Source organism: Lemur catta, chromosome 14 (genome assembly GCF_020740605.2).
Source record: "Lemur catta isolate mLemCat1 chromosome 14, mLemCat1.pri, whole genome shotgun sequence".
In the NCBI taxonomy this organism is placed as follows: Eukaryota; Metazoa; Chordata; class Mammalia; order Primates; family Lemuridae; genus Lemur; species Lemur catta.
Genome location: NC_059141.1, coordinates 26,029,090 through 26,042,371, shown reverse-complemented (window position 1 = coordinate 26,042,371; position 13,282 = coordinate 26,029,090). Strand labels below are relative to the sequence as shown.

The 13,282-nt window shown below is 53.4% G+C and overlaps 2 protein-coding genes across 2 annotated transcripts; one reads left to right on the top strand and one right to left on the bottom strand.

Moving 5' to 3' along the window:
* The first annotated feature begins 534 nt into the window (after positions 1-534).
* On the top strand, positions 535-3,104 carry FRAT1 (FRAT regulator of WNT signaling pathway 1). Its single transcript, XM_045568734.1, has one exon. It carries the CDS (start codon positions 698-700, stop codon positions 1,532-1,534), a length of 837 nt encoding a protein of 278 aa, XP_045424690.1. The 5' UTR covers positions 535-697; the 3' UTR covers positions 1,535-3,104.
* Positions 3,105-10,770: 7,666 nt separating this feature from the next.
* Positions 10,771-13,032, bottom strand: FRAT2 (FRAT regulator of WNT signaling pathway 2). The gene has a single exon (XM_045568733.1). It carries the CDS (start codon positions 12,867-12,869, stop codon positions 12,180-12,182), a length of 690 nt encoding a protein of 229 aa, XP_045424689.1. The 5' UTR covers positions 12,870-13,032; the 3' UTR covers positions 10,771-12,179.
* Between the last annotated feature and the right edge of the window lie 250 nt (positions 13,033-13,282).

The window sequence follows — 13,282 nt, the reverse complement described above, 5'->3', positions numbered from 1 at the left end:
CCAACTCCACCACCTTCATCGCATGACAGGGTCCGCTTCTTCCTTTCGATCCCTGCTGGCCTCATGCCCCTAAATCTCCGTACAGGTCCCTATCCAGCCTGACTCCCTCTCCTTTCCAGCCTCGCCAGACGCCGGCACCCCAGACTTCAAAAGAGCAAATGCTGAAAATCGAGTTGACGCACGAAGAGAAGGGGTGTGTGTGGGGGTGGGTGTGTGTGTGTTAGTGTATGTGCTTGTGTGTGGAAGAAACCAACAGAGTCCATGCCGGTGTGCATCTTCTAGAAACGCCACTCACGCCCGGCTGAGGGAGCCAGGATCCGCTCCCCAGCGCGCCCACAGAGACGACACCCTGAGTTTCGGAGGTCGGAGGCAGCAAGGCTTCACCTTGAACCCCAGACTTGCGGGCGCCCCGCCCCCCCAACGGCACAGCACCCCCCGCCCGGGCGCGGTGGTTGGGCCCGGCGCGACGTCACCCATTGTTTACAAATCAACCCGAGCCGGCAGGATTCCGGCTCCCGCGACTGAGGCGCGCGGCGCGAGTGCCTGGCGGGCTCCGGCTTCCGCGTCTGCCCGGCCCCGGCCCCGGCCTCAGCCCCGGCCCCGGCCCCGCGCCCGGCTCTGCCGCGGCCCGCCGAACCCGCGGGCAGCCGAGCCGCCAGCGACGCCCGCCCAGCTCCGGGTGCCCGCGCGGGGGGCCATGCCGTGCCGGAGGGAGGAGGAAGAGGAAGCCGGCGAGGAAGCGGAGGGGGAGGAAGAGGAGGAGGACAGCTTCCTCCTGCTGGAGCAGTCGGTGACGCTGGGCAGCTCCGGCGAGGTGGACCGGCTGGTGGCCCAGATCGGCGAGACGTTGCAGCTGGACTCGGCGCAGGACAACCCGGCCTCCCCGTGCGCGCCCCCGGGGGCACCGCTGCGGCCCCCGCAGCCCCCGGCGACAGTGCCGGTAGACAAGGCCCAGGCCCCGGCGGTGCCTTTGCTGCTGCCGCCCGCGTCTGCCGAGGCTGTGGGCCCGGCACCCCCAGGGGCTCTACGCTGCGCTCTTGGGGACCGCGGGCGCGTGCGGGGCCGGGCTGCGCCCTACTGCGTGGCCGAGCTCGCCGCAGGCCCCACCGCACTGTCCCCACTGCCCCTTCAGCCCGGCTATGATGGGCCTCCGGGAGCTGGCAAGCGGGGCGTCTCACAGCCGCTGTCAGGTCCGTGCCGGCGAGGATGGCTCCGGGGCGCTGCCGCGTCCCGCCGCCTGCAGCAGCGACGCGGGTCCCAACCCGAAACCCACACAAGCGACGACGACCCGCACCGGCTCCTGCAGCAGCTCGTGCTCTCAGGAAACCTCATCAAGGAGGCCGTGCGGAGGCTTCATTCGCGACGGCTGCAGTTACATGCAAAACTTCCCCAACGCCCGTTCCTGGGGCCTCTCTCGGCCCCAGTGCATGAACCCCCTTCGCCCCACAGCCCTCGCGCGGCCTGCAGTGACCCTGGCGCGTCCGAGAGGGCGCAGCTCAGAACTGGCGACGCCGTTCTTGTCCCTGGCAGCTAACACGCCGGGGGTGACCACAGCGCCAGCCTCTGACTGGAGGGCAAGGGGTTCCCCGGAGGGCTCCGATCCTGCTCAGGCTGGTGGAGAACTCTTTTCTTTTGGAAGCGGGAGAAATACGCTAATGAAGACGAGGAACTGAAAAATCGAGAATGTTTTCGCGGGGAACTGAGGTCGAGGGCCCCAATCTATTTGAAATACAGGATTTGACTGGCCCTATTTAAGGCAGAATTTGCAGAGCGCACCCCAGCCTCACAGTCAGTAGGACTCCTTATTTGGCGTGACCCGACCTGGCCGCAGAGCGTGCAGTTCCGCGCAGCTTCTCAGGGCCCTCGGACCACAGGGGCCGGCGACCATGTGGCCACAGTCCACTCTTCTCAGAATCACCGTGCGCCGTAACCACGGAGGGCGATCGCAGTTACTTTACCTTTTCAGGGCCGGTTCCTGATCCACTTTGGGGGAGGGGAACATGAGTAGATGATAATTTCAGGGAGTACCCCAATCTGCCAGACTTGAAAATTCATGACACTTTTTAAAAGCCCATCTTGTGTCGTTTGGGGTGCTGGTTCTTAATATAAAACATGCGGTACCATGAAAGGACCCTCTTCGGGTTGAATAGGAGTAACCTCTGCCCTCTCTTTGCAACTGTCTGTGTTTTTCAGAGTGGCGGGGGAAGGCTGCACGCCAAGGGTGGGATAGGAGGTGGGGGCGGGGTGTTGAATGGTGGAAGGGTAGAATGAGGCGCGGAGTGAACCCTATGTGCTCTCAAGTGTATTTTCACAGCCGGTTCGTTCCTCCTCGGGTTCAAGGTCACTGTTTCCTGGGCGCGCACAGGGTTTCAGGGCTGAAGCAGAGCAGAGTAGCTGGGTTCTTCCTGTACTCGGAGAAGAGCGCGGTGTTTTGCCAAGTCCTGGAGTCTCCTGAGGACATGCGCGCGCCGCTACCACCAAGGGTGTGGGGAGACAGGGACGTGCTGAGCTGCCTGCGGGCGACCACTGTCCCTGGCCACGCTCCCAGCTTTCACGGAAACTGTCCTGAGACACGGCCCTAGGTCCCTCGTCTACCCCCTCGGCTCTTCTGTCCTCAAGTGGGTGGCCCTGGCGATCCTGGGTGCCTGGGCTGGGGGCTAGGCAGACCCCACGTGACGGACACTCTGGGGACACACAGCCTTGCATAGCAGCTTATAATGGGCTCTCCGGAGCCATTTGCAATAACAGCTGCAATTCCCTGGATAGAGGGAGTTGATTTCCTCCCTTTGCCCCTCCCCCAGCCATGCCTGCTCGCCTTTGTAAGTGAAGGAAACCGACTAGAAAATGTGACCCTCCAAATGAAAAAGCTGCAGGCTTTGCCATTGTGAACCGTGGTGAAGTGCTTGAAACATACTGTTCACTCACTCTAAGGCACTAAGACCATTCTGTTGTTTTAGTTTTATAGTCAGTGGCTTGTTCATCATCCAGATGTGGCTATTGACATATCTACACTTCGCACCGGAGTGTGTGGAATTATGGCTATCCTGATTATAGGATTTTAACTTAACTGAAATTCCTGTTTTGAATAAATGTGTTGTGTTTTTTGTTTGGTTTTATTTTATACTTGGCATCAGTGGGAGAGACGTACAGAACACATTTCTCTGATCTCCATAAACATGAAAACACTTGAAATCCCTGTCAGCCTGGCTTGCGGATGGTAATTAGAGCGCCTTTGTGTCTGAGCAGCTCACTAGTTAGACAAGGTCTGTGCAGCTGGGTGTGTATTGGTGCTGGCATGAAATTAAATGAAAGTGAGGTCAGGTTTTGGACCAATCCCATTCGCTAAAACCTCAGAGCCTTTGGATTACGAGTCAGTGATGGAGATGTATTATGAAGCTGCCTCTATTAGCAAAGGCCATCAGATCGGCCAGTCCATGCGGGCTGAGAGGCTTATCACTTTGTTTTCTTTCTGGCATAGCCATTAAGTGGACTTGTTCCATAAGGTGGCCCTTAAGGCTGGGGCAGCTCTTGGCTAGGGGGCTGCTCAGGTTGCAAGCCTGGTGGTGGGGGAGCTGGCTGGGAGCTTACTAAAGGACTCCTCTCTCTGCCTCTGGCACACTTGCTACCATTCTGTCCCTAAGCAGTGACATAACAGCCCATCTCTATGCCTCCAGTTCTGACTTCCATCTGTTCCCTTAAGGAAGGAACTAGACGGGATGACAGGGTATCCAGGGTTTAAGTCCACTTATTAAGTGGGGAGGAAACCTTGGACCAGTTGCTCAACCTCTGTGGGCTTCAGTTTCCTCATCTGTACAGCAGGGGCAAGGAGATAAAGGGAACGTGGTGACTGGCATGCACCAGACATGAATAGTATCTGGTCCCTACCCGCTCCTTCCCAGGACTGCCCCTCAGCAGCCAATTGACTGGGTCCTTGGGTCTCATAAAACAAGAGCATGCCATGATCCCAAAACTGCTTTCTGGAGTCAGTGCTCTATGACTTTGAGTCCTGATTTTCTAACTTCCCGTTTTGACCTAATGCCCGTTCTCTCTCAAATGCACACCCCCCAATGGTCTCTGAGGAGGACCCCCAGAACACCAAGCCTGCCATTTCCCATAAGTGCCCAGAAAGGGTTGTGGGGGCCTCTGTCTAGTGCTGCCCAGCAAGGGAAGGGAGATTATGGAGGCTCCGATAAAAACCGAGGAAGAAGGGCCTCCAGCAGTGCAGTGGGCACCACCTCTCAGCGACAGGCATGGCATGCGAGTAGCCCTGAGGGCCTCGGTCCCAATTCTTAGGTGAGCGGGATCTACCAAAGGTCAAAGGGTTAGGAGCAGTCCAGGACTTTCTCTGCACTCCCAAATTGGCCAGGATTCGATGCCATCGAACCAACTGTGCTGGCTCCTTGTAATAAGCGTGACTGCCTAATGCCGGACTCAAACTTAGGGCTCACGCAGTACAACCCCTCCTAAAAAAGGGAAACAGGAGAAAACGAATGCTTCTGTGTATGAGGCACTTTAAATACACTATAGTCCTATAACCGTTCATCTTTTTAAAAAAATCCTGCCAAGTTTCACTATTCACCCCAAAATCCTTTTTCTGGAGTAAGTCGGCATTGGCATAAATGATTTTTTTTAAGTTTTTCGACCACTTTATAGGTATAAAAATAGCCCAGGGAAGTGGGCATGGCAGAGCGACCTAACAAAGTCATTTATGAAGTCAGAGGCTTAGCAGAGTCTAGAACCCAAGTCTCCAAGCTCCCAGGTCAGACCTCTTTTCAATAGCGTGATACCATCACACGTGGCCCAGTACTGCTCACTGCATAACTGCACACACACACAATGTGAATGACACCCCTGCAGTTCCCTAAATTGGTGGCCCTACCACTGAACCTCTGGACAACTGTGCTCTAGGTCCCTGGGCTGAGCTAGGGAATGGCAAGTACGCCGTAACCATTTTCTTGCAAAATGTTCAGCATGCTATGAAAGACAGCTGGCCACAGAAAATGGCCTGGGTGAGATAAAAGACCAAGCTATAAACTGAATGAATAATAATAAATACGTAAATTGGCAAATAAGTGATCTGGGGAAAAGACTGCCACACCTCATAGAGAACTCCAGAGTCTGCCACCCCAAGATTTCATTCCAAATTAGGCATACATGCTACAATATTTGGATTCAATTTTTACCCTTTTTTTGCTCTTTCTTTTTCCAGCTCAGAAGCAGAAACATGGAGCGAAGATCAGACACCACTTTCCTATCCAGCAAAGTCTGTGTTGAACCCTGTGATCCCTTCCTTCCAATCAGGAAAGAGTTACCTTGGCAACCAAATTACTAACTCACTCAATTAGCCCCCCTTTCTTCCACCAATGCTCAGTAATCACAGAACGTCAGCCCCCGGAGAGCTCAGCTTTCAACAGTCTGGTGCTACTGCCTCCTTCAGAGATGGAAGCCTAGAGAGGTTTCCACTCGGAGGTGTACTCCATTTGAACACTGTGAAAGCTGGTGCAGGCAAAGAGGCAAAAACTCTCCCATGTGGTGCTTCCTCCTGGTTTTCCATCACAACTAAAGGGAGACCAAATGGCCTGCCCCTAACAGTGTTACCCAGAAGACATAATAAGTATGATGAGAGCAGGGGCTCTCCATACAGCCCTCCATTGCTAGCTGTGTGATTTGGGACAGGGTCAGTAAACTCAATACTCTCAATTAACTTATCTGCAAAATGGGGATAAGAGTAGATCCTACCTTGAAGAACTGTGTAAAGACTAAATTAGATATTGCATAGAAAACAAGTAGCACATAAACAAACAAACAAAAAAAAATCATTCCTGAAAGTCACTGAATTAAGGCCATTATTTGAGTCTTCTGTAGAAAACCCTGTCTCTGGCCAGCTACTGTGCTTGTAATCCCAGCACTTTGGAAGGCCAAGGTGGGAGGATCACTTGAGGCCAGGAGTTTGAGACCAACCTGGGCAATATAGCAAAACCCCCATCTCTACAAAAAATTTTAAAAATTAGTCAGGCATGGTAATGCACCCCTGTCGTCCCAGCTACTCGGTAGGCTGAGGCAGGAGGATCACTGGAGCCCAGGAGTTGGAGGCTGCAGTGAGCTATGATGATGCCACTGCTTTTTCCAGCCTGGGTAACAGAGCAAGACCCTGCCTCAAAAAAAGAAAACACTGCCTCTTATTGACTTCTTCGATCTATTTCTTTTCTTTTATTTTTATTTTTTTTTTTTTGAGACAGAGTCTCACTATGTTGCCCTTGCTGGCCTCAAGTGATCCTCCCACCTCAGCCTCCTGAGCTGGGATGACAGGCATGAGCTATCACACCTGGCAAATCTGTTTCTTAAAAGGCACAAACCTGTTTCTTCTGAAAAGCAGACCAGTTTTTTGCTCATGCATCCCTGTTACATAGGTAAGTGTTAGGGAAGTGTAGAGGGAGAGACTATCGGCCTGGAAGAGGTCTAATTAGAAAAGGGTGCAGGTCACCTTTGAGCCAAGCCTGGAAAACAGCTCAGGGTTGGAACTGGTGCAATAGGAGCAGCAGGAATATTATAAAGGGGAGGGTTGGCAGTGAAGACAGCCTAGAACCACAGCTCTTAACCCTCCCATTTCTGTTTAGAAAACCCATCCTCTTCTAATTTAAATTCGGTGCTCAGCTGAAGTTCTGCTCACAGCCCTTTCCATAATCTGTACTGAGAAGATCATGCAGTTTCTTTGCAGGAAGTGACCTTCCAGTTCATTTTGTTTTCACTCTTACTTTTTATTTACTGTCATTGCGTTATCTCAGGGGCTCATGTGCGAATGTCTTCTCTTGCCCAAGAGATTATATATTCTTTGATGGCAGACAAATGACAAGATGAAGAGGATGTATTAGGCAGATTGTCAGGCCACACGCCGTGTGGAATGGACTGGGGCAGAGGGGAAACATTCATTTATGGTCAGCCAGATCAGTTGGGCGGCTGTTACAGCTCCCAGGCACCCGGCGATAAGGGCCTAGGCGGGAAGGGAGAGGAAAAGACGAAAGACATTTTGAAAAGAAAACCCACAGGCCTCAGTGCAATATCGTGTAGCCATAAAAATGTGGGCTCTGGAGCCAGACTGCCTGGCTCCTTCCTTTAGCGCTCCTTCCTGGGACGTTGGGCAGGTTACTTCACCTCTCTACCCTCGTGGTCCTCATCTCCAAAGTCCAATAATAATAAAAATCCCTAGCTCAGAGGGTTGTTGTGAGGATTAATTGAGCTAATGCTAATAAAAATGCTTTGGCCACTGCTGAAACATAGCTGCATTTAGTAACAACACCTGGGTATTGGCATTTAGTAAATATTTGCAGAGTAAATGAGGAGGCTAAGGGAGTGGGGTGCTTGGGACTTAGATGATGAAAGGTGGTACCTACAAGTCTGAAGAAGATGGGAAAGAAGGGACAACAGCAAAAAGGGAGAACAGGACCAAGGGACAGATTCCCTCAACCAGGAGACCTGTGACAAGTGAATGCGGATGCAGAGTATGAAAGGAAGATGCTATAAAGGACGAGGCTCCTGGAGGAGGTGGGAGGGTATGGGCTCCCCAGGCCCGGGTGATTTTAAGGGCAGGACTCTGGGAGACTGTAGGTGTGGATGTCCCACGTGACAGCACCCTGTGTCCCAAACTGTCCTACCACAGTGTGGCCTGGCACCTGACAGATTGGCTGTTCAAACAACCTTGTGTAACGCTTCACGCCTGGGATGGCTGGGTATGTTTCTGGTTTCCTGTGAATGATTTCACAGAATGAAAACTAAAACTGACATCAAGGAGTTTATGAACTGTTCGCCCTTATCACTGGTTAACTGACTCATAGGAAGTAAAATCACAACCCCCAACTGATAGGCTGTCCAGGCAGTTTGTTTGACTTATTGATTTGGGTGGGTTAAAAAAAGCACAAACTGGTTATCATCCTCTTACCTTTGCCCTGCCTTTTGCTTGTTTCTTAACTGTCTACATTAGATTCCACAGCCTAACATTGACGAGAAATGGTTTCCTAGGTTTTCTTGAAACTTCCTCAGACACTGAAGTCACAAACCCCTTTCTGCAGATGCACCATAAATAGTATTAGTAATTTTCTTCAGCTGGGTTAAGGGGGCAGGAACTTAGTGCAGGTATTCACCACACTACTTAATAGTGCTGATAAAGAGAAGGCAAATTAACTTCAGGGTTCAAAATAGACAATGAAAGTTATTGAACAAGATCAGATTGCATATACCCTGGACCTCTGTGGACTGACCACAGATGATAGACATAGAGATATTATTAAATAATAACATAGATCTAGCTACATGTTTGTATGAGTGTACATGCGCATGCGTAGATTCACAAATATTCCACCACCCCTAGAGTTCACCCTACAGCCTTCCTTGGCTCCTCTCCGTTCTCTGTCTGCTCCTTTTGTGTATTCTTCTTCCTCCGAGAGGTTTGATGAGTTGGGTTTTTGCAAAGTGCTTAGAACAGTGCCTGGCACATGGTGCCACTCTGAGTACATTAACTAGTGTTGTTATTACTACTCAACTGCCAGGATCTCCCAGGCTCCTTCCACCCCTCTTAGCTTTAACTGCCAAATCTTTTATCTTCTAGCGCTGATCCCTTTCCAACTGCTAGTCATTTACGAGCCACCAGCTGACCCTGTAACTTTCCATGTGAAACTCCTCACCAAATCTCCAAACCACACCAACACCCCCTCCCCCGGCACACACACACAACCTGTTTGTCCTGGCCACTTCCCTGTTGCTCTGGTCCTTCTGGGCTTGACACTTGGAGAATGTTATAGGAAAACCTAGGCATCGGCCCCTTCAGAGGATGGAGTTGTCTTAACTTTCCCTTGCCCACACCCCCAGTTCTGTGCCCATCCATTGCAAGGGGCGAGGATATCCAAGCCAAAATCATTCCTGGGCTGAGTACTAGGAATGGGCTATTCCAAGCTGCAACACATTGGAAATGGCCGTTGCTTCCTAGACACAGAGTCACCTCCCCAGACCCAGGGCTGGGCCTAGGCTCTCTACAGGCTTTGGCAATGGCTTGGTCCGTAACAGGGGCTGGGGTGCGTGAGAAAAGGAATGTGGGTAGGCTCAGACAGGAAGCAAGAGGAGCAACATAAGAGCCTTGAGTTCAGATCCTGCTCTACCACCAATAATACCTACCTCTCACCATTGTAAACATCTTGTAAAAGGTGCCTTCCAGCCCTTAACAGGGCTCAGTTCCCTTTCCCTGTACCTTGCTTCTCAAGTCTTGTAGATCTTTTCTCCTTGTCTGCAGTGACCCTTCTAAGTTCATTTCCGAGTGCTGTTCTAACCATGTTGCAGACCCACAGGTTATCTACAATGGAGACCTCTCTGTCTTGGCCCCATGCCCTCATCTTACTGAGAACCCAAGGTTCTAAAGGAGGCAGCCGTATACCATTTATCTGTGCCTTTCTTATACAATTCCTATTCCCTTATGGGAAGGTCTCAGCCCCCAAACCTGCCTCTGGATTCTGCCAGTTCGTCTCAAAGCCTGCCTCATCCAAAATCCCCAGCATCTTGCACACATATGCCTGTTGCACAAGAAAAGTTTGAGAATGGTGATGCTACCGTGTTGAGGTATTAGTGGGTCAAGGTTTGTGGGACGCTCTTAAGAGAATAAATAAATAAATCTAGCATGGGAGAAAATGGTGTCTATAAAGTCTCATGTAGGTGGCACATTACGACCCAAAGACTTCGTTGAGAAAACCAGGAGATCTTAGAGCCACACTACCCAGGTTGAAATCCCAGCTCCACCATCTAAAAGATGATGGCTTCAAGCAAATCACTTAACCTCCTGGGCCTCAGTGTCCTTATCCATAAAATGGAAAAATAGTGCCTACCTCATGTTACAGAAAGCCACGTGTAGTGCCAATTAGTAGCTACCATTTTTTGAGCACTCGAGTCTCCCAGACACCTCAAGTCCTCATTTAACCGTCCCAACTACCGTTACCAAGTATTACTGTTTTATAAATGAGAGAAGGGAAAAGCTCGGGGCAGTGACTTGCCAGCCATGACACAGCTGGTGAGCAGCAGGGCTGAGTCAACTCCAAGTCACCGAGCACTCGGGAGTGTGCTGGCCAGGCAGGGGAGGAAGGAGTGCCGAGCAGGAGAAGTCCCCAGGGGCCTGGTTAGCAGAGCTGGGCTGTACCAAGGTTTCCTTGGAAAGGGCAAGGCAGGAAGTAGGAAGAGGTTCAGCAAGGGCTCTGTGCCTGGGGAAGACTGGGCTGAGGATAAGGGGACTGCTTCGGTTAAATTTAAGCCCTGCTTGCTCAAACCAAGCCATTTTACAACTACCAAATACATTGCTATAAAACCCTGTTTTTCTTTCCCTACGCCATAGCTCAAGACTGGATCAGTCTCAAAGGAGAAAACAGGCTGGCTTTGCCTGTGCCCTCCCCATTCTGCAGAAAAAACCCAAATGAAAACCCACCTCTCTCCAGACACAGCACCTCTTTGCCCTCCAGCACAGAAGGCAGCTCTGGATTCCGTTTTCTTTCCAGAATGGGAGTGGAAACCCATCTAGCATCTTCTAAAAAGGTGGACTTAATTTTCTGATCTTGTGGAACATCAACCCAGAAGCATTCAAGTCCTACGGCTAAACTAGGATTCTGTGCCCAGCAGAGTTGGCCCCAGCCATCTGCCCAGATCCTCTGTTACCCCCAAGTACACTCTTCATTATTAAGGGTAACCCCTATGTGTTTTTCTTCTCCTCCCCCACCTCCCAGCAAAAAACCCAAACCATGCTCCAAAACAAAAACCAAATTTATTCAGCAGACATTTTAATAAAGAAATCCTATAAATCAGGACCATCACAATTTCAGACACTCCGTTGCGAAGTGTACGTCAACAGCTACATCTGGAGGATGAACAAGCCATTGAATCTTTAAAAAATTGGTTTAGCTACCTTAAAGTCTGGGGGTGGCACCTTACTAAAGCGCCGTCAAGTTTCACAAGGGTAAAGCCAGCAGTTTCTCCTTTGGGAGAGTCACATTTTAAGGACAGTTTCAGTTGCTCACAAAGAAAAGCTGGCATGACAGGAGAAAAACTGCACAGGTACCCACAGAGGTTCAGGCCCACAGTTCCAGGGAGGGCCAGAACAGACCAGAAAAACGTCCAGGGTCTCTCATCCATCCCTACAGACACCAGAAAGGGTGGAATAAGAAAGGTTGACTAGGAGGACAGGGAGACACTCAAGAGATTGTTTATGACCGTTTCTGAGAAAGCTCCTGACATGGCCAAGAGTGGCCTTGCAGCAGAAGGAGCAGTTCTGGAAAGACGAAAACACAGAAAAAGCAAATAACTCTCTCCACACGTCCCTCTCTGTGTGTGTCCTCAGGAGACTCCAAGCGGTAGCAAAGCACAAACAGGGCTCTTCTTGGAACACGAGAATAAACACCCAGGGTGAGTTAGCTCTCCCAGGAACCCCCAAAGCCGTCCACCTACAGCAAACCATAACCTTGAACCACAGGTGGCAAGGTCAAGTCATTTGAAAGTCCACATTCAAATCCAACTCTTCCATCTTCAACATTCTCCACCTCCCTCCAGTCCCCTCACCACAGTTCACATCTCCCACCTTCACCAGCCACCCATTAGGTGGGAGAAAGGGGATGATGCCAACCCACCCACCGCCAAGCTTCTGCATTCTTCTTGCCCCCCCCTGAATTTCTTTGCACAGCAACTGTAGCACCACTTTCACCAAGTTCCTCCACCGGAAAACAAGAAGAAAATGTATGTGTGTCGTTAGTTTTCAAGTATTGTTATAAAGCTCTCCCGACTCCCACCCCTTCGAGCCCCATCTTCGAACAATCCAAGCTCACGACGCCCCCAAGGGCTAAGTCAGGTACAAGTCGATGCAAGCAGCTAGCTGCCACAGTTCTCTCACTTTATCCCAGGTCCTTGGCCCCGGATGGCGGGGGAAATTCTCACGCAGCACAGACGCGCCCTGGCTCAAGCATTTCTTCACGCTTAAGTTTTCTCCGACAGCCTCACCGGGGTCGGTAACTTCTCAGCTTTCGATCTCTCTCCACGCGCCTCCCCGCAGCCTACGTGGTCGCTCCCAGGATAGCGACGGCGGCTTCAGCTCAGGGGTGGTCGGAACAGGACGCTGCTGGGTCTGCGCAGCGGCCTCCTCTTCCTCCTCCTGAGGCTTCGGGTCAAAGGAAGGAGCCTCGGGGCTCCAAGGCGACGGGGTCCGGTCCGCTGTGGCCTCCCCCAGACCCAGGGGCGCCCACGGGGCCAGTGGCTGCAACCGCGGCGACGGCTCGTTGGAGCCTCCGCACGGCCTCCTTGATGAGGTTTCCCGAAAGCACGAGCTGCTGCAGGAGCCGGTGAGGGTCGTCGTCGCCGGCGCGTGCCCCGGCTTGGGTCCATCGTCGCTGCTGCAGGCGCCGGGAGGCGACGGCGTCCCGGAGCCACCCTCGCCGGCACGGCCCGGGCAGTGCGGTGGGGCCTGCCGCGAGCTCGGCCACGCAGTAGGGCGCAGCCCGGCCCCGCACGCGCCCGCGGTCCCCAAGGGCGCAGCGTAGAGCCCCTGGGGGCGCCGGGCCCACAGCCTCGGCAGACGCGGGCGGCAGCAGCAAAGGCACCGCCGGGGACCGGGCCTTGTCCGCCGGCACCGCAGCCGGGGGCTGCAGCGGTGCCCCCGGGGGCGCGCACGGGGAGGCCGGGCTGTCCTGTGCCGCGTCCAGCTGCAACGTCTCGCCGATCTGGGCCACCAGCCGGTCCACCTCGCCGGAGCTGCCCAGCGTCACCGACTGCTCCAGCAGGAGGAAGCTGTCCTCCTCCTCTTCCTCCCCCTCCGCTTCCTCGCCGGCTTCCTCTTCCTCCTCCCTCCGGCACGGCATGGCCCCCCGCGCGGGCACCCGGAGCTGGGCGGGCGTCGCTGGCGGCTCGGCTGCCCGCGGGTTCGGCGGGCCGCGGCAGAGCCGGGCGCGGGGCCGGGGCCGGGGCTGAGGCCGGGGCCGGGGCCGGGCAGACGCGGAAGCCGGAGCCCGCCAGGCACTCGCGCCGCGCGCCTCAGTCGCGGGAGCCGGAATCCTGCCGGCTCGGGTTGATTTGTAAACAATGGGTGACGTCGCGCCGGGCCCAACCACCGCGCCCGGGCGGGGGCGACGCGCGAGAAGGCACCGGGGCGCGGGGAGTCGCGGGCAGCGCGGGGTCACGGCCGGAGCCGTCTCATATTTGTGTCCGTTATCCGCGGCTCTGAGGGGATCCCGAGCGTGGGGACAACTGTCGTACTGCCCCAGCCCGACCAGCA

Coding starts and splice junctions, on each gene's coding strand:
- FRAT2 (XM_045568733.1), bottom strand. CDS start 12,869: ATGCCGTGCCGGAGGGAGGAGGAAGAGGAAGCCGGCGAGGAAGCGGAG.
- FRAT1 (XM_045568734.1), top strand. CDS start 698: ATGCCGTGCCGGAGGGAGGAGGAAGAGGAAGCCGGCGAGGAAGCGGAG.